The sequence below is a fragment of the Alligator mississippiensis genome, chromosome 2 (genome assembly GCF_030867095.1).
Source record: "Alligator mississippiensis isolate rAllMis1 chromosome 2, rAllMis1, whole genome shotgun sequence".
Classification (NCBI taxonomy): domain Eukaryota; kingdom Metazoa; phylum Chordata; order Crocodylia; family Alligatoridae; genus Alligator; species Alligator mississippiensis.
Window position 1 is genome coordinate 190,712,467 of NC_081825.1, and position 20,720 is coordinate 190,733,186.

A 20,720-nucleotide genomic window follows, 5' to 3' on the forward strand; every position below is an offset into this window, starting at 1 on the left:
CATTAAGTCATATTTTATTTCTTCTATAAACCCCACCATCATCTTTTATTTAGACTCCAAGTGGAACAAAGGATACAGCTACAATTTTAACTCACACAAAAGAGTCTTGGGACAGTTCCATTGACTTCCACTTTAATATCAAACCTATTTTAGAATTGCTTCACTGACTTAGAGAGCATAGCTGTGCACAAGAGGGGATGTGTGGACTTATACAAGTAATTTCCTGCTTTTGAAGCAGGCCTCTTGATGGTTTCCTGTTACTGGCAAAGAACATACTGAGCACACAAGTTAAAAGTTTGGGCTCACTCCAGAGAGAGAGTTTGAAATGTTGCGTCAAGAGCTCGTTTAACTCTGCATAACTTGTCCCCTTTCCCACTGTCTGATTCTTATTGTAATGGTTCTGAATTGCATGTCACTTTGCATTCTACTACATTTTCTGAACCAGACCTCTAGCCTTGTTCCCTTGTCCAGCCTTTTTATCCAGCTACTTGCAGCATGTCAGGCTGCTTTAAATACAGCAAATCAGTGAGAGAGATACTGGGACCCTGATGAGGTTGCATGGAAGTACCTTATGCTGCATTGTGATAAGTAGCATATGGAAGACCTGCAAATAGCTGAAGGAGTTGTAGATGTGTTCTCAAGCCAAGAACAGCGTTCCCACTTCTCTTGACAAGACCTGTTAGATCTTGAACAAAAAGCAAGGCGAGAAAGTGATCTTTTTTGAATGGTCAGTCAGATCTATGTGTAATAGCAGCAACAAGACATCTGCCATTTATAATAAATGTGTAAGGACCTTCCATTTTATATAGGTCAGATATAAAGAAATTTCATTAAGATTGCTGAGCTGTCTGATACCAACCCATCATTTTCTTGGGAAAAGGGGGAGACAGGGATGAAAGCATTTGCTACACAGAAAGCTGTATATGATATGCAATAAGGCAGGTGTCCTCCTCTTATGCTTTACTCCTCCCCACCCCCGAAGCCCACCACAGAGTGAAGAGATGCATTTTTTTTCAAGGTGAATGACTGACTCATGGGCTAATTGTCCCACTTTCCTTTGCTGTCTGTGTTTCAGGTGAGAGAGAGAATTACTTGCTCCCTAAACAGTGTCATCCTCCTAATGACCCACAGAATCTTACCTACTTCTGATTCTTTGCCTTGTTCATCTCCCCCAGGTTAGAGCTGCTTATCCATTATAAGACAGTTCAGTGCAGCTACTATCACCCTGCAAAACAGAATCTCACTGGCAAGCACCGTTCCTTATTACTTGCAAGAAGATACATTAGATGCATGAGAGGACAGTGTCAACCGATATCACCTGCACACAGAATCAAGGTGAATAAAAATAAGTAACTATTTGGCAGGCTGCCACATATATAGATGCATCAACTATTCTTTGATCACAGATTTACCATGTTGCAAGCCTGGGGCCCAGTGACCAGGACTTCAACAGGTGGCTGAATGTTGACATCTGAAGATACATTGTGTGTGGATCTAAGACGTTTATCTAAAACATTGCTAATGTTCCTGGCATGAAAACGTGCCAGTATGTTTATGTTTTAGACAACTTCTTCACGTCAGTCTTCTCCTTATAGGGCAAATCTCATCCCCCCACCAGAGAAAGCAGTAAGTGTACTTCATGCAGGGTGTAAAGGGCATTAAATCTTTCCACTAGCAAACTGGAGCCAAGGATTAGTACAGTGAGCTACCACCTTACGGTGGCTACTGCAGCCTAAAGACTTGAAGCAGACATATGTCCCATTCATTGTTTACTATGTTGAGGTTTTGGCCAAAAAATCCACTGGCCATACGACCTGCTCTTTTTCACATTGCCTGTCCTCAACACTATTAGAGAGGAAGAGAGTATGAAGTATCAATCAGAGTTTCTTTGCTCGAGCTCCTTCGTCTTCATGATATGCATTTGGTCTTCTTCTGCTTTTCAGACCTTTCAGCCCCAAGAATGGAAAGCAATGTTTTCCTCTATGTGACTTGGCCTTAAGGAAAAGATAAACTCAATGTTCCCTGCTGTCCTAGGGCACTGAGGCCACTTGCCATGTTGTACACATTAGGATGTTACAGACTGAATAAATGCAACCCACTGTCAGTGTGAGAAGTATCACACCCACAGAAACTGTCTGTTAGGTTCTTTGGGTTTTCTGGTTTAAAAACAAACAGACAAAAATCCTTTTCTGTAAACCCCAAGTATAAGATTCCTGAAGAAATGGCATGATGGATGTGAGGAAAAGCTTAATGATTCTCTAAATGTTGGTATTTTTATGGATATACGGCATTTTATTTCATCATTATGCAGACTTTGGATGGGGAAGATCTTTGTCCCCAATGCATATCTCAAAATCCAAGTATATGTAGAGTTACATCAATCTCTTGAGTCCATCCACAGAAAAAAGGCACAAGGTGTCTGCAGCATGTTTGGCTCTGGAGGGTTTGTGTTCCTTCCACTGAAACCATTAATGTAAAAGATGAATAAGTCAGACCCTGGGAGTTCCCTGCTGTCTTGTGCACAGCAGCATAAGCATAATACTGTACAATTGAAACATTTATCCTCTCAATCATGGCACATATGTTTGTTGCTCTAAGGCATCATTATCTTACTCATCATTGCTATAGCTGCCCTTTAGTTATGCAGTCAGGAATCTAGTGCTCTACAGTATGTGTCTTCCTAAGAATATATTTAATTTATCTTTCTCTCACCTTCCATCTCCCTGTTTATCTATACATTTATCCACATGCAGCAAGAGGGGGACAAAGAGAGAGACAAATCTCAAGGAGAACAGTAATGAAATGTTGGGGTCATATGGGCTTAGGGGCCTATGTCAAACACTGAATGACGTATGAAGAACCATCCCCTAAAAGTGGATTATTCTATAGTGGCACATTCTAGAGTTGCTTCTTCCTCTGCAGCTTCTTTTGCTGGTAGCCAGTTTTAGGCAGGATGCTGGACTAGATGGGCCATTGGTCTGATCCTATCCGGCAATTTCTTTTTTTTCTAAACTGAAAGGATGGTAGTTTGGATTGAGGCAATAGAAAATACTTGGCTTATTTTGCCATTTCAAGCAAACTATCTGCTACCAGTATTAAAGAGCTCATAAATGGTATTAGTGACTTAAAAAATATTTTTAACCCAAAGAAGTTTGGTAGTGAGCATAATCATATGGTAGTGAAGAAGCACCTTATGGTATGTGATCCAGAATCTGTGACCCAGAATTCAGGATGATGGCTGACATCATAAGTTTTGGTGAAGCATCTTATACAAACGTTAAATACAAACAGCTATGGTAAAAGAATGTTATGGCCTCAAAATCAAGCATTCAGTAATTAAAATAGGCCAGAATTTAGACTGCCCATGCAACTTTAATTCATTTCTCTTCTATGCATACATAATAATAATAGCCTTGCTTGTCATTACACAGGAAGTCTTTTCCAGAGCTTGGAATGAAATCTGGCTTTCCTGAGTCCCTGTCCACTGGAATAACTGCATGAGACCACCTTTTCTAACTTTACAGCTCTGTCTCATTTACTATCCAGCCTCTTCACTGGATAAGGCAAGGACCTTTTAATAAATCATAATAACCATTTAATTAATAATTGTCACGCAAGTGCTGCACATTGACAGCAGTTTAATTCAAGATATGCTTTAGAACTGATTTAATTCCATCAGTACAGAACTTTGAGAGGGCACTCTTTCATAAGTTGAAAGCTGGTTTATATTAGTTTATATGCACTGATGTGTTTTAAATTGGTGCAAGTCCTTTGTACAGAAAAGGCATAAACCATAATTCACATGCACAATGCCAGGTCATGGACAAATAAGGTCATGTGGTTGATCTTAATTATGGCATTCTATAGCATTTGAATTCTTGATATTGAGTGCCTATACACATGCTCTGGGGTATGGGGAGGGGGTCATTTTACTGAGTGTGGTTCCTAGTGAGCCATTCTAATTAAATCACCTCAGCGTCACATGTATTAAGCCCCTGCATGTTTAAAAATGACCACAGGACACTTTAACTAAAACCCATTCGACCAGCTTTAGTTAAAGTATCCCAGTGACCATTTTTAAACCCCTGGGGGCTTATACATGTGACTCTGCAGCAATGAAGAGTATATATCTAATTAGAACCCATTCTAATGTGTATAGACACCCACTACTAAAATATGTACATACTTTTCATATGTAACTTCCTAGGTTTTTAGATAGCAAGGTGGAAAATATAAATGGCTACCATCTGGAACTATATTGGCTCTACACATAGGTTATCAACAAAGATTAAATCTGGGACTTTTAGACCTCTATCACATGAGGTTAAAACAGCTAAAAGCAGGATTCCTGACTGTAGACAGGAATATACTCCTTTGGTTTGAGATGGCAGAGTCAAGCATGTAACTTTTACACATTAATTCTGAAAGGCAGTGTAGCTGAGTGGATTAAACTGAGGTCTGTCCGCGTTCCATTTCCATTTTGCAAGAAGTGACTTTGTGCAACCTCTCAGCTATTCCTTCTACGAAATAAAAAAATGATACTTGCATTCTTTCTAAAGCAGAGAGGTATGAGTTTTTGAAATAACAGGGGTAGTGAAATGCATAGAATTCCTAACACTTGTCATGGAAAAGCTGATTCTGAAATTTGTGAACCCTTGGCTTCTAGCTCAGCACGCACATCCAAAGTTAGGCCCAAGGTAATCACTGTTGCCTTAGCTGTGTTATGTATGGAGATCTAGCTCAATGCCCAACATAAAGGCAGCTCACTGGGGCTTAAAAGTGTGGTCAGTGCAACTGAGCTGTAGGAAGGATCTAGGTGCATTGCTCAGTGCAGGTTAAGAGAGATTAAGAATCTTTAGAACATAGTCAGTGCAGACAAATGTTTGGAGATTTTAGGATCAAGCCTTAATAAACTGACATGGTCCATATCCAGAAGGAAAGCCAAGACTTATAATTCAGTCAAATCTGAATGCATTTTTACCAAGATAGCAAAGTCACCTTTCTGACTTTATAATTACTACCCTTCTAAATGTCACATTCCTGCTCCATAGATGGAGCCATCTTGTTCTCTAAGCTTGTTCTTGAAAATGGCTATAGTGTTTTACAGCCTGAAGTAGATTGCAAGCATGGGAAATTTCAGCTTAAACTACTAAAGGATGGCACAGCTGAAAAGAGGAACATATATTTAGGGTGACCATATTATTGTTAAGAGGATCTGGGATGGGGTAAGGGAATCTGAGACAGAGGGACCAGTGCACGCACATCCCCAACCCCGCTTATGCATGCACACACACACACGCACATACACCCCAATCCCAGGCACACACGCACACACACACACCCCTGACCCCACACCTCCCAGGAACCCTGATGGTGGGGCGGGACAATGCAGGGGCCTGTGGCTGACCTTCATCTCCCATGCACAGACCCTGGATCTGGCTGGGAGCAGCCCCTCCCCCCTGCCACCAGCAGGCACCCAAGACCGCCACACACAGCCTGAGCATCAGCATCGGCATCGGCCATAGCTGCAGGGCATGATGCTACCTGCAGCGGACAGCCATCCCAGCCCACTCCCCTGCCTCCAGCCAGTGCTCAGCAAGAGCCGTTCTGGGCACTGCAGGCAACCGCAGCCTCTGCCTGCAGCAGCCAAATCCAGGACTTTTGCTTCAATTTATACCAACTGGCCAGGATGCTAGGGTGGCCTGAGAAATCTGGTACTGTCCCAGCCAATCTGGGACGTATGGTCACCCTACTTATAGTGTAAGCATTTAGACAACCTTCACTATAAGCTTCACTACTAGCAATTACAGTTTTGAATCTTGTGTCCACACTGCACAGAGCTGTATCAGTGCAAGGCTATTGCACTTGGGTAAGTATCTGGGGAGCAAACACAACTTCTTGGCTCTGGACATTCCTGGTGATTTTTACAGTTGCTTGTGGGATACTAACTGGAAGCCTGGAGGATATATAGTGTTAGGGGTCAAATTCCTATGATCCTACCAACTGTATTCCATAAATCTTGGCTAGGGACAGAAACTGCACATCAACCAGTATAAGTGATCAGAAACTGGTTCAAATCTGTAACACAACAGAGGTTCAGTGCACATAAACTTTTCAAAATAGTGGGTGGACTAGCCTTGGCCTTGGCCCAAGGTACCTGCTCCAGCCAAGCAGGGAGGCTTCTGGGTTGGGCCACTGCAGGCATGTGGCTACATTTCCAGCATCAATGTCTGTTCACTTGCTTATCAGTTCAGTCTACACAGCTTAGACTAACCTGCAAAGATTGAATCGAGATACACAAGCTTTTACTTGGTCAGTGTGGTAATATTACATGTTTTATTGGTGTTTCTTTATTATAAAATGAAATAGTGATTATGAAAACAATGGGACTGAATCATGGTGGGCTAATAATGGCAGTCAGCCAACTAGAATGAATGTGTGCCTGTGTGTGTGTGTGTGTGTGTGTGTGTGCATGCTGTGCACTTCTTGAGAAATAATTGCACAGTGAATATGCAAAAGAGTTGCCAACGACCAATCAGATCTCATGGAAATGCACAGCTGATTTATAAAAACCTGTGTAGTTCTGAGTCAATTATAGTACAGCATCTCTGCCCTCTGGCCAAGGCAATTCCCTTTCTCTGTCATCATTTATAGTAATACTCATAAATGGAACAAATTGACTGGAGATTTATTGAGAACTCATTTGAAAAATAGTAACCCTGAAAGGCTGAGCCACTCCAGAAGTAGGTGATAAGTACATTTCAAATGATTCCACCCAGCCTTTCAATTGAAGATGCTGAGTGCCCTGTACAGGGGCCTAGCAGCCTCATCCCCAAATGAAATCTGTGCTCAGGCAGGAAAGCTGAGACCCTGGTAGAAAGCTGGATGCACTACCCAAACACCTTGTTCTCTCAAGCAGGGACAGCATAAGAGCTCCACCCTGCCTTCCCTTGTGTAGGAGGAGAAGAACAAGCAGAGAAATGGGAATAAGAACTCCTGCTTCTGCCTATCCTTCCATTACTTTATTTAGAGAAGGGAGACAGGCTGCTTCTATAAAGTCTTATGCTGAATTTTAGGTCACATCTTTAGCTGGTATAAATACGCTGTTCTGTCTACCTTGGTGGACCCATGACCAGTTAGCGACCGCTGAGGATTGGACCCAGGGTGACAATTCCAGGACCATTGGAAAAATAAATAGTAAAATAAATGTTCTGTTTAAATCTTATAAAAGCAAGCCACAATGACAGCTCTTCTGAGGCCTTTATCCTGTGTGTATGTATATGGTTGTATGACAGGTATAAGAGGCTGGTCTTGTTCGTGGGCAGTCTCAGAGAATCTCTTCTCAGCAGTATAAATTAGGAGTAATTTCACTGAATAGGCCTGATTTTTCCACTGCTTCACAGCTTGTGAATTCATTTACACCTATATAAAGTAGGTGAAAAATGCTATTAATATAGGGCTAGTCACTCTGATAGTGGCATAAATTAGTTTAGCTCCATTGAAGTTAAAGGTGCTACAGCAACATTAAGCAGTACTGAGAGCAGAATCCAGGCCAAAAGTTCTTGACATAAACAGGCTGCTATTATTATTATTATTATTATTATTATCATCTACTTGGGGTTTATGAGTTGGGAGACCCCAACCAAGATTTGTGCCTCCGGATCCAAAGAGACTGCCTTGAGAGCTTACAGTCTATGTAGAGAAGGCAGGCAAAGAGGAAAGAAAAGAAACAAAGGCAGAGAGAGAGAGATGAAGTGACTTGCCTAACGTCACAGACTCTGTGAGTGGCAGAGTCAGCGGTAGAACTCAGTAACTGCTCCTTTTTTATAAAAGAAGAAGAAGAAAATACAACAAAAAGGTGCAGCAATGTAAATGAGAATTTATTAACAACAAAGCCAAGGTTCTCTACCTCCAGAAATAAAGGGAAAATAATTTATCCTCCCACACGTCCTTTTTCTGACGAAGGTAGGTGAATACTGCCGCACTAATAGTGTGTGACGCTCAAATCTCGAGCTGCACTTACTGATGCAGAACTGAGAGGCAACCAACCTCTTTGCAAAAATAATAGTCCTCGCAGTCTCTGCAACGGCTGCAGGGTTCCACTGCTATTCATTCCCTGCGCTTGTCATTTGCATTTGAAGGTCTTTCCAAGCCAGCAGCGATGGAGTCAATGGATGAAACTGAAGGACTGCAAGGACAGCAGAGTGGAAAGGAACAATCCCGAAAAGCCTCACAGAGAACCCCGCAGCCTGGGTGGGCTGCCTGGTGGGCTGCATTCAAATCTGGAGGGAACGTGTGCTTGTTCGCCCTCTCACAGATATTGGTAAGGTGCTTTGTAGCTTGCTCAGAGGTGAAACCCTCATTTCTAAATACTTCCTTGTTGCTGGGATTTTTCCCAGCCGTGCATTGTGAGGGCCAGCACCCCAGCTGGTGTATATTGGCATAGCTGTGTTCAAATCAGTGGTATTCTTGTCATTTCCACAACTGCCATACATTGCAAACCACCCTTTGCAACTGCAACTGGACCTGTGACTATGCCAGCTTTCTAAGCACCCTTCCCTTTAACTGCTCTTCTGCAAATGCCCCTTTACCAGCCAACCAATTGCTGTAGCAGATATCACAATGGGTAGTACTGGAGAAAGTATTCTGATTATGGAGTGTGGAGTAGGGATGATGGGGTAGAGTTAAAGTTCTGATGTGTGGTGTGTGGCCAGGAATGATAATGTTTGCTCTTCTTAGTGGCGAAGGAAAGCCCATGTAGATCAGACAGCTTTTAATATTCTTAATTTACTTGCTTTTTGTCAGTGTGTGTCACTCTTGTTGCATGTGTCATCCCTGAGTGTGTCAAACGGAATGTTTTTTGTGTCCATACACATGCATGTATGTCTTTTTGTTTGGTATGTGCTCCACTGGATGGATATAGCTGTTTGCAAGAGTGGCAGCATGATATGTACATTAATAACCCCCATGAAAGGGTCAGAAACCAAAGGGTATCCCTTACAGTGTTGCCTTTTATAGATTCTCTGGGGCAGACCCTCTGCTGATGCAAATTAGTAAGACTCCATTTAACTCAGTGGTGCTAGACTGATTTACATCAGCTAAGAATCTGGCCTCTGTCTTTGTATCCTAGTTAAGCTGCAGCATAGAAAATACCTGACTTCTTAAAGGGAAAATGATGATCAGCATAAAAGCAATGAGAACTAAATTAGTTAATTATGCAGTCTTGAAATGAAAATGAATGTTTGTCTAATGAGGAATGCTCATTATGTTTATCTGATTGATTGCACAGCTTCTCTGCATGATGTTATGGTACAACGGTTACAGGACATTCCCAACAGCTCAGAACGCCTTTGACCTAATGTCGTACTTGCTTATGCCATTTGGACAATTCATGTCAAATCCAGGGGGGGTAAGTTCACTTATTCCTCTCTATTAAGTAGAAGGCTAAGGTCAGTAGCCTCCAGGAATATTTTTTGATATTTTCTTGGATGAAATGTATAAAACACATACTAGATAGCATGTTGTTAATTCTCTGCTATGCATCTGCTGGGGAATGGAAAAAAACTTCTCTGGAAACAAATACATAAAGAATTAATCTTTAAAAATCCATCTTGGTTTTCTATGATTCAGTGATGAAATCAGTGTGATTGAGTTTTTATACCTATTTGAAAAGTGTTAATGACAGCACAAGAAGCAAGGCAGTAGAGAATCAAATCCATAAGATTTACTTCACAGGGACAAGCCAGAACTCAATGTATGATGGCAATTAAAAAGCTTAGATTCTTCGGAAGCTGAGGAGACCACATAAGCGTCACCAGAATAGTTTCAGAAGCGGGCCAAACTCTGGCCTTGTTTATATCCATGGCAACACTCTGGAGATCATGGGTATAACTGACTTGTAGTTTCATTACAAATGTGCTTTAAATCACTAGCCTCATCATAACCAAAATGTAAATGTCCTGATTTTTTTAAGCAGTGTTAGAGCGATGCTGTAGCCGTCGCCCATAAAAAGACTCGCCTCTTCCTGATTTTCTTTTTTTAAAGTCGTTTCCGACTGTGTCTGTATTTTTTTTTAAATTGCACTGGTATAAAGCTACTCGAGTATGAAAACCCCAATGTATTTTACCAATGTAATATGGACTTTCTACCAGTGTGACTTAATGTGATGAGTTATAGTTGTAATTCTACTGGTGTAATTTTTTTAAAGAAATAAATAGAGCATTAGTTAAATGAGGGCTTTGGGTACCAGATCCTTTAAAAATCAGGGCATGGATGTTTATCAGGTGGGATTTTGGACTCATGGCACATAGCCTCTCTGGGGGTGGGTGGGCAGTACGTATAGGGAATTGGTCTCTCTGCAACATGTGGTTAAAGTACACTTAGAGACTGCTTTCTGGGTTTGCTAAGCAATGTACATTACCCCTCCTTTTATTTATTATCAACAAGTATGTCTTATTGGACTTTTCTCAGTTAGATTCATTACGCATACTCAAAGCCCCTCATACAGTGGGAGGTACTCACATTATCTGCATTTTGTTGCTATGGGTCAAATCACAAATGGATCATCTCTCATGGAAATGTCCAAACTTAGGGGTATTTGAATAAAACCAAGCTTCATGCTGGCTCAGCATGGAGGAGGGAGATAATTAGAATGAAAAACAATGAAACCATAAGTCAGATCCTATCCCACCTGTCAGGCAGCAACAGGGCACTTATAGGTGTTCATGTGACATTCTATTCCACCCTCCTTAAGTCTGCAAAAACATTAAAATATCTGCTTTTGTAACATGCCTTCATTTTAGCCATAAAGCTAAATCACAGAAAGCAGTGTGGAGGACGACCCATCAGCATTAGAAATTTTTCAGTGAGTTGGGCAGGATGGAATAGACACTTAGACAGCTATTCTACCTTTTAGGAGCCTATATGGATTTAGATATCTAAGTGCAATCCTATTCCACGCTGCTCAAGTGATTGAAAACTCCTCAGCACAAAAGGGGAGTGGGTCTTGCTGCTTTGTGTAGTCTTAGTCTTAAGGTTCAGAAGAAAGCACTTAACAAATGTAGACGTATTGATGGCTTTTCAGGGAGGATGGAGCAGGATTACATTTAGACTTCTAAATCCATTTAAGGGCCTAATACATGGAACAGGACCTGGCCAAAAATAGAATAGGTTCTGGCCTTGTATATCTGCATGTACACAGATGTTCATGTACGTAATTGATTATTACTTATTAGAGTACTATATTTGTCTTCAGATGGTTATTTGAGCTAATTCCAGAGCATATTCCTTGCCTCATTTAGTTAATAGGATTTTGCTCACATTCTTGACTATCAGATGGAGTAAAAGTCACTCCTTGCATAAAGGGCCAGCACAGTGGCCATGTGTGAACCATGTGTAACCCCCAGTAGGACATGAGGAGTACGTCAGCATGACTTTCACTCAGGTTGCTGCAAACAGTCATGACATTCCCTGTATTGCATAAAACAACAGCAACAATAAAAACAAAAGTCAAGGTTTCTGGATCATAGAGTTTGTGCTAAAGAAATACAGTAATGGGAAATATTTGTGCCATTTGCACAATGCCAAGGAAAATGCCATTTATTAAGAATATTCAGTCAAGTGAGTAAAATTAAAGCCATTCTCTTTGGGTGAACTTTATCCCTATGCAGAGGAGATAGCACAAGTTCTATGTACCTATGTACTACTTATACCCTCTTCAGAGGGATAGAATTATACCACTTGTGTAAATGAAAAATGGGCACAAGCTGCAAAATCAAGATGTGGATCCAGTTCTGGATTTCAAGAACTCATGGGTTGAGGAAGAGGAGCCAGCATTTCAGAAGGGACCCATGATAGCAAAACCTAGCTAGATCTGGTTTTGGATAGATCTGGTTTTGGATTTCAGATCCAAATGGTTTGAAAGCCATCTCTGCGGACAAAAGGAAAGCATGATTAGTTTATATGGGAAATCCAGTAATTAATACAAAATGATTAGCAGAACAATATGTGCAGTCACTCACACTTACTGTTCTATCACATCCTTTAAAAATGCAGTGTCAGTTATTGTCATCTCTACTGTTTCACAGGATCTGACAAGAGATGGGAGTTCTGTGATGTCATATTTCCTGCTATCTTTAATTTCTTTAGGACTGTTACTCGTAGGAGCTCTGGTAAGCAACAATATGAAAAATTCAGTGTCGTTACTGAACAATGCTAAACGTATGCACACCTTCTTACCATAAGTTTTTATAAGGTGTCTCATTTACTATGAGTCGTTGATTTTGAAGTAATAACTTTGGGGCTATTTCCAAATAATTACTGCATGCTTTATGTAGCGAAGTGATGACTGCATTTTCCCCCTATTCATTTTCCTTGATGAATTGGTGATTCATGAGAGACTTTTATTTCTTCCACCCACAAGAGGAGAATATTCTTACATGGAATAGAAACGATGGAGTCCAGCGAAGAAAAGAGCTAATCTTACTGCCATAGGAGTTGATTGTAAGGCACCCATTGACTGTAGTGGCAACAGGATTCAGCCTGGAGCACTGAAGTATTTTGGGAATTAAGACATAAGGATATGTAGGCCAAGGCCTACCTGCATAGCAAAATCAGTAGTATAATTCTACTATGTTAGCTCTCAGCTATCAGAGAGGGAGGGAGAATGCATTGTGCCTTCCTCCTGGGCTCTGTAGCTGGCATGAAGACAAGTGATGCCTGAGAAATGCAGGGAGAATGCTTTTTAATTTGTGGAAAAATCTCATTGTGGTACACACATCACCAGGATGCAAGTACGTTTTCATGTGAGAGAGAGGGAAAGAAAATAGAGAAAACATAGCCATGAAATATGGAAATGTTGGTAGAATGTGGCTTCATATTCTGCCATGTACCTTCTGGCAGGGAGGAAATAGCAATAGTTAACATACATGTAATTTGAGTGAGTAAGCATCATAATGCAGCGTGTACCATAGCTGAGTTCACTCAGGGGCAGTATGCTGGCAGAGGCTTCTGCTTAATGTATTGAGCTGAATGTATTTTTTAAAGCCATTCACAAAGCATGGTAATTAGTATTAATGCCTCCATTATTATTATCATTAATGTGGGCAGCAAGGTTATCCCAGCTATACAGTTTTCTACCTTGCTGATGCTGCTGTTCTTTCACCAGGTGCATTGTGCAATCAAATTAATACATTTCTGATGAGTTTTGTAATTGCAAGTATTAAAGTACAAGAACGGGATTCATATCCTCGATGAACTGTATGAATTTTAGGATGTGTCACAGTGAAACATTCCACACTATAAACCAGAGGGCTGTGATTTCCTTACAAATCTATCTTAATCTGTAGCTGTGTTGAAATATTGTGGAACTGGTTTATCGTGAAGTTGTGTTTGTCACATGTGTTAGGTTTTAGTGAAAGTTCATGAAAATCCCCATCTTGTTCGTTTACACCCATGATGCTCAACCACAGTCCTGCAGGGTGCCACACAGTGTTATCAGTGTTAGAGGTGCTGTGCAAACATGATTCACAAGATAAAGCCAGAGATTTCAAATAAGAATGAATTCCTATGAATTCATAGCATTAAAATCCTTCTGACCTACTGTGGTCTTTCTGAGTCCTTTGCAACAGAAGACCTACTCTGTTATTTTTCTGTAGTAAAAAACCAAGTCAAAACTATGAACTGGCATTTTCTAAGAGGTGTCTCAAGTCTAAAAATGTTGTGAACCATTGATTTACTCCTGTGATTCAGGAGTGACTCCATTCAGTTGAGTAGAGTTTATACCAGGGGTCAGCAACTCCCGGCACGTGTGCTGAGCACAGCACGCAAGACCATTTTGCAAGGCACACCACCGCCAGCCTGGGCTATAGGCAGCTGCTGCCAGCCACGAAGCCCAGGCTGCTCCCAGCAGGCAGCTGGGCAGCTACAAGCCCTGCTGCAAGCAAACTGGGCTCTGTGGTTGGCAGCAGCTACCCAGAGCCTGGGCCGGTTGCAGCCAGGAGGCTGCAAACATCTGCTCCGGCATTAGCTCCATACTGGCGGGTGCATGTGCACCTCGGAGCAGACAGTGGGTGAGGGACCTGAAGCAGCGCAACCCCGGCCTCTCCCCCGCTGTCGGCACAGAGCTGATGACTGGGCTCTGGAGCCCGGTGCAGCTGTTTGTAGCCAGCCTGGCCTCTGAGCAGCTGCAGCAAGCTCTACAGCCCTGTCATCAGCTCCACGCTGGCGGTGACTGCACGTGCACCCCAGAGCGGACAGCAGAAGGGCTGTGCTGCCTCAGGCCCTATCCCCACCGTCTGCTCTGAGGCGCGCGTGCACCCGCTGGTACAGAGCTGATGCTGGAGCCCGGAGCAGCTGTTTGCAGTCTCCTAGCTGCAGGTGGCCCAGGCTCTGCAGCTGAGCCCGCCTGACTCCTACCCACTCAGAGCCCAGCCCCTAGGATAAGGCTGGCCCTGCCCCTTGCCAGGAGCGCAGCACCTTTGCGGGCTTAGCTGTGCGGCGTGGGTAGGTGGTTGGGCTGATGGGCAGGCACCAGACCAGGGCCTCCGCCAGCTGTGCTGCAGCCCGGGGGCTGGCTCCCCAAGGAAGCACAGGGGCTCAGGCGGGACCAGGGCATTGTTGGGCCGGACTTTGTCCAGTGGCCCAGGAGCCCGGCTCCATGCACCCACGCATCTGGTTCTCTGTGTTTGCCTGCCTCTGTCTGGTTCTGTGTGTCTGTGTGCACACACGTGTCTGGTTCTGGATGTTTGTGTGCATGTGTCTGTTCTGGGTGTGTTCTGGTTCTCTCTGTTTGTGCATGTGGTTCTCTGTGTGCGTGTGTCTGGTTCTCTCTCTGCTCTCCTTTTGCTTTCTCTCTCTCCTCTTTCTCTTATTTGTGTTTTTTCTCTCTCTCTCATTACAACATGCTCAACAAAAAAGGAATACACAATGACAAAGGCAACATTTATAATTATTAAGTATACTAATATGCAGTGCGTCCTGCCATGTACCTCCCCACCCTCATTTTGTTTTTCTGACATGCCAGCACTCTGGCAACTTCCAAGGTAAACATTGTGGTTTTTTCAGCAGTCCAACCAAAAAACGTTGCCTACCCCTGGTTTACACTTTAGGGAAAGAGAACAGATTTGACCTACCCCAGTCATTTGAAACATTGAAGCATTCTAAAACTTTTGTATAACAATGCAGCATTATAACAGAATTCCCTTTTAATCAAGTTTTCTAGAGGCCATAGATTGTAATTTGTTTTCAGTTAACAGGCACTCAGGCAGTGCGTAGTTACTGCATAACCATGAATTTCACTAGAAGCAGTGTGCGCTCCACAAACATAGAGGTCACAGAGCCTCTCTATCCCCTGCAACTCCTTCTCATGCTTGGTAACATGGGATTTACAGTCTGAAAACATCTGCTGTTGTAGGCATTTGCAGAACAATATAGCGTAAATAATAATTTTACTTAGCAAGAAATTTGAAAATAATTGCAAACAATGGGCTTTGGCAGGGCTTCTAGAGCCCTAGGCTGTGGTATAATGTGCTATTTCACAAATAGGTTTCTCTGTATTTTTTTTACCCCAGCTCATCTCAGACAAGCTTCTTTCAATTGTTCCTCATGGTTCTTTAATTGTGTTGCTGCATGGAAAAGGATCTGCATAGAGAACAGGCTAGAAGGGAATATCTTCTGGGCATATGGGTGCGTTTATGATGAAATTACCTTTCATCAGAAGAAAATCCTTTCCACTGTTGTCCCAGTACAGTAAGAGACCAAAGGGAAGCAGCTTATTAAGTGACCAATCTGACCTATGCTTTTGTTTCACTGGTCTCTAAGGACCATTGCAGGTACAATATCATTGTGTTAATGTGCCCCTGACATGCCTCCTCTTGCTCACAGTCCAGCATTGCCTCCTCCAGCCCACATTAACTTCATATGCTCCCTGTTCTTTGTGGAGGCAGCAAGGAGTTGGGGAAATTCACTCCGTATTTATCATGCTGACTTGCTTGTATTAGAGGTGTTCCCCACAGGGAGGATACTCATACCTGCCCCACTGCCCCTTTGCACCCACTAGACTGTAGAACAATTGCTACAACCTAGGCTGTCTGGAAACAAGGCTGAGTCAGTCCCTCACTCTTCTGAGTGCTGGAACCTTGGATGCCATGCAGATGACACCTTGAGGTTAAGCCCCTGTGAACTGTATGTATCTGTGTTAAAGACAGACTGAAATCCAGACCCCAGCTCTACTCCAAAGACTGGAGGATTCCTAACCCTGTATTTGTTGCATAATTAACCCAGTTTGTGACGCTGGGTGATAGAACACGGGTTCTTGGCCATTGATGTATAGCAGTGCTAGGATAGAGAGAGAGGCTTTTTGAGGGATGCACTGGATCCTTCCTCACATAAGGGCCAGCTTTTGGCTAGACACTTACCACTTCACCAAGAGTCAGCACAAAGCCTCTTTAGCACTGACTACCTGGGCCAGGGACAGAACTGTACATTAACTGATAGAAGTGATTGGAAACCGGTTCAAACCTGTAAACAGAAGTTCAGCGCACATAATCCATTTTCAAAATGGCCAAAACCAGTTTAAGATAAACCTGGATGGATGTAGTATCAGACTTCACTGATTGAGGCTGAATCAGTTTATTGAACTTCTGACCCAGGTCCTGGAGCTGTAGTTTCAAAGCTGCCTATTTATCTATTATTTATTTATTTATTTATCTATCATTTCTTTAATTTAAAGGATAAATTAATTTCCCTGAGCCTCCTGGTGATTCTTAACTCCCCTGTCACCTACTGCTTAGAGAAAAGCTCCCTTGTTTCACAGACGAGTTCTATAGTCCTTCAGATGTTCAGCCTACTAAATCACTGGCAAGCACACCCATTGTGGCCAGCCAGCACTGCAAAGGAGTCATAGTGTGTAAGTGGTGCAGGGGTGTTGTGCTCTGCCCTCTGCATAGGGGTGAATTATAATAATAATAGTTCCTCTGTACCTCACAAGAGGAGAACTAAATTCCCTAGTGTGAAGAATTCAGATATTACAGTAATGGGACTCATATATGTACCAGAGCTAGAATTATGGAAATAATAATGGACTCAGATCTTTAAGCTTCTGGCTAATCATCCCTCAAGCCCAATTTAAAAGAACACTCTTAGTTCAAATTTGACCCCAAATTGTTACAAAGCATAAAGCCAATAGTAACACTTCCCTGGTTTTTGGTAATTACAATGTTAACAGATATGTTTAAACAATATTGGTCGTCCCCCCCACCCCCACACTCTTGCAATGTCTTTTAATCAAGTATTGAAGTGTTCTGCTGGCTCCTGAGAACCTCGTGTTGAAGCTGGATGCAAACAGAAGCAACAACTTGCTTCATTAATTTTCATTGTTCAGGCTGAGAGAAATGCAAGAAGGATGACTGTGCTCAGAGGGAAAACAAAATGGCTTTTGAAATCTTAATATTCTAGGTTTTGTATTAATGTAGGGAAATAGACTTGACTCTTGTATATTACATGGCTTTTAAATTTGACTGTGTCCCTTTAAAATAACATTAAAAACACAACAAAGGCTTTATCCTGCAAGATGCTGAGCGATCCTGCTCATCTCAAAAGTGAGGTAACGATGCTTGGCATGTCAGAAGATACTAGAATTTCCCAAATGAGTTTGAGTGACATTGCTTCTTGTCTTATCCATACAGATAAACTCAGCCCAAAACCCTCAATCCTAATGCCTCAGACCTGTGGCAAGGTTCATATCTGAACTGAAACTTTTCAACTGAGGCCTGTTTCAGAGTGCAAACAGTCCATTATAATGTTTCTATGCTGTACAGTATGCCACAGTGTCTGTGCAACTCCATGTACTTGGCATCTAAATTCCACTGAAAGTCAGTGCACTGGGGGAAACTAATTGCCTGAGCCATAGACTTTGTTTAGGAGCAGTGAGGTTACATTAACAAAATATGTGATTGGCAATTAATGGTTTCACATTGGTGAGTGTTGCTTGTAGGAATGAACTTGATGCAATTGCTACTGGTTGGAGTTTTGGGCCTGTGTTACAGAGAAGGTCACATTAAAAAATCCCTTCTGTCCATAAAATCTGTGACTCGGTGTTTTTTAGATTTGGGTCATTTTGACCCATTAAGTTTTACCCTACATGTTTATTTAATTTAACACAACATTATTTCACATAATTTATTATACTTTATGTTCTGTAGATCAAAAGATTAAATGGGATTTATGGCTGACTGAAGACTGCACAAGTTTTCTGAAACTTTTAAAGGATGTCTTTGTGTAAAATGGGGGTTTCTTAAAATTTAAGTGTTGGTTTAGAGATGAATTTAGGATACAGCACTAGATCACCAAAGCTTTGCTATTTGGGAAACTGGCTTTTACCTGTATTAAACCTAACTGAATCCTACATGGATGGCCTCTGAATCAGGAAAAGGTCAGAAAATGTGGAATAATCCAGAAGATTTGATGTTGTTAGCAGTCTGTGAAAGCTGATTATTTAAACAAAAGGACAGCGATTTCACAGTCATAAGCATAGGATGCTTCCACTGTGTTCCCGAATGAAACCTGTTGGGCTCCATGGAACCCTCTGTATCAGAAAGCAGCGTTACCATAGGTGTGTGCTCCTGTAATGTGTGTAGGAAAGCCACTCCTATATGGGACTTCCTGTTCTTTTTAGCGCAGTTCCATTATCCTGGAGTACAGTCTATGGGACTATTACCCAAAAGGTGTATACTTCAGAGTGCACAGAAGTTCAAATAGTATACAGAATGTCTTAAAATGTCTATTTCCTCCAGATCTGGCATCTCCTGAAAGCCCAACGGGACCCTGCCTTTCCACTACCAGAGGACAGGCGCCAGTCTGTGAGCCGCCAGCCTTCCTTCACATACTCAGAGTGGACAGAGGATAAAAATGAAGATGACTTTCTAGATCTGGATCCAGTACCTGAAACACCGGTCTTTGACTGCGTAATGGACATCAAAGCAGAGACAGATCCAACAACTCTAACAGTTAAATCTGTGGGGTTGCAAGAAAGGTAGGACAGTTTTGTTGGGAGGAGCAAAAAATTTAGGAGGACCAATCTACCAGATGTACTGAGTTTCAAATTTCAGACTGGACCAGATTGGTAGTGTAATGATATTATAGTGTTTCATTTTGGAATGCCAGTGCTGCACTGCCTACTAATTTAATTTTCTATTTGTTTACAGACCTAGTCACAGCTGTAAGATATATTAACTATTAACATACCTGTACTTACTCATGCACTTCATTAGTTACATCTAAAAGACCCATTTGTGTTTGGTCAAGGTCTCATTACCCAAAATGGTAACTATAACATCTAATAGATTCTGCTATGAGGCTGTCTGTCATTGTTTCCAATTCAAATATTTCCCATGTTTTACTGCTTAGTGCCACTAATGTTCATGGATTGGTCCTTTCCCAGAAACTAACTATTATACATGTCTTGCCTTTTTGCAGTAGTGGTGTTATCAGTGGGTTGTTCCCAAAGTCAAAATGTCCTTTGGTCTATAACCTGATAGAACAGCTATGAGTTTAATTGAATATTAATTCCTCGTGCTACCTCTTACTTCTGACTGGCAAGTCTACTTCTTACAGGGATTTGCTCTGGTGGGGAAGGAAGGAGAGAGCGTTTTAAAATGAAAGGATGGAGGAAGGCCATTGGGTTGGCCTTTGTGGTACACATTTCCTTCTTTTTTTTTCCATCCATATTTCTGGCATTGTTTAGCAGGCAGAAGGGTCAGGGATGTACCTGAACTATAGGATGTGTGCAGTGGAGTGAAAGAAGGCTTGAGGGTCTTATTTGAGTGTTCAGCTGGCCTGAATTATGTCTGAGACACTCATGCTCAGGATTGTTTCACTGTGACATTCTGAAGACAGAGTGTGTGTAACGGAAAGAGGAATGAGGCTGCACTGAAATACACCAAGGTCAGCGCATGTGATCACTACAGAGGAGGCTGAGATAAGGATCTTATCCAACTTCCTATTCATCTCCGTGCAGTCACTGGCAGCCTGAGTCTTATCAATTTCTTCACTGCCCATATCTCTTTCTCTTTCCACCTGTCTTTCTTTCAGTTGTCCCTGTCAAACAGATACAGTAGGATTTTGCGGATGGAAATCCTAGACAGGTGAGCTCTGCAAAAACTTTGTTTGAGAGCCAAGACGGTGATCTTAGGAATAAGGTTATCAAAGGTTGTAGCCGTAGTAAACATTGTCCAGTTTTATTCTGGTATTATCAGGTTTTACCAGAGATGTTAACTAATAGTTAATTCACCATCTGAAGCTTAACTCTGGATGTACACAAAATAAATCAGATAGTTTAAGTGTCTGCTACACGGTAAATTTTCAAAGCTAAAAGATAGAAACACTTTGAGTTTTTCTGTAGTTCAGAGCTCTGTGGCTTCATTTAGATTGGTTTAGAATGCTTCTAGGTTTTAAAGCTGAATACATTTTTACATTCTTTGCTGTAAAATACCCTAAGTTGTCTATTCTGTTCTCTTGCTCTAAAATGTGAGGTAAGTGACCTGATCATGACCTGGTGTGCATATAATTCAGTGAACATTTTGTCATTGTTCTCAGCAGGAACAGTATGGTCATCTGTGCATGCCACCTTCCCTTGATTGCTTTCCACACTTACTCATAGAAAGATTTATTGCTGCTCTTTTGTCAGGTGACAGCTCACCAGTAAGAAATGTACAAACCAATTT

General features: G+C 41.9%; 1 protein-coding gene across 11 annotated transcripts in view; it reads left to right on the forward strand.

Annotated features, from left to right (window-relative positions):
- PTPN5 (protein tyrosine phosphatase non-receptor type 5) overlaps positions 1-20,720 on the forward strand; it is a 147,351-nt gene that overhangs the window by 82,835 nt on the left and 43,796 nt on the right. For 5 of the 11 annotated variants that reach the window (XM_059722604.1, XM_059722605.1, XM_059722602.1 and 2 more), the window contains 5 exons: positions 1,176-1,335; positions 8,142-8,323; positions 9,290-9,409; positions 12,087-12,170; positions 18,792-19,030. In XM_059722604.1, the coding sequence (XP_059578587.1) occupies positions 1,287-1,335; positions 8,142-8,323; positions 9,290-9,409; positions 12,087-12,170; positions 18,792-19,030 (674 nt within the window). In that variant the 5' untranslated portion in view covers positions 1,176-1,286. Of the gene's footprint in view, positions 1-1,175; positions 1,336-3,431; positions 3,564-8,141; positions 8,324-9,289; positions 9,410-12,086; positions 12,171-18,791; positions 19,031-20,720 lie in introns of all 11 variants that reach the window. The other 6 variants (XM_019477155.2, XM_019477156.2, XM_019477154.2 and 3 more) reach the window with 2 other exon arrangements.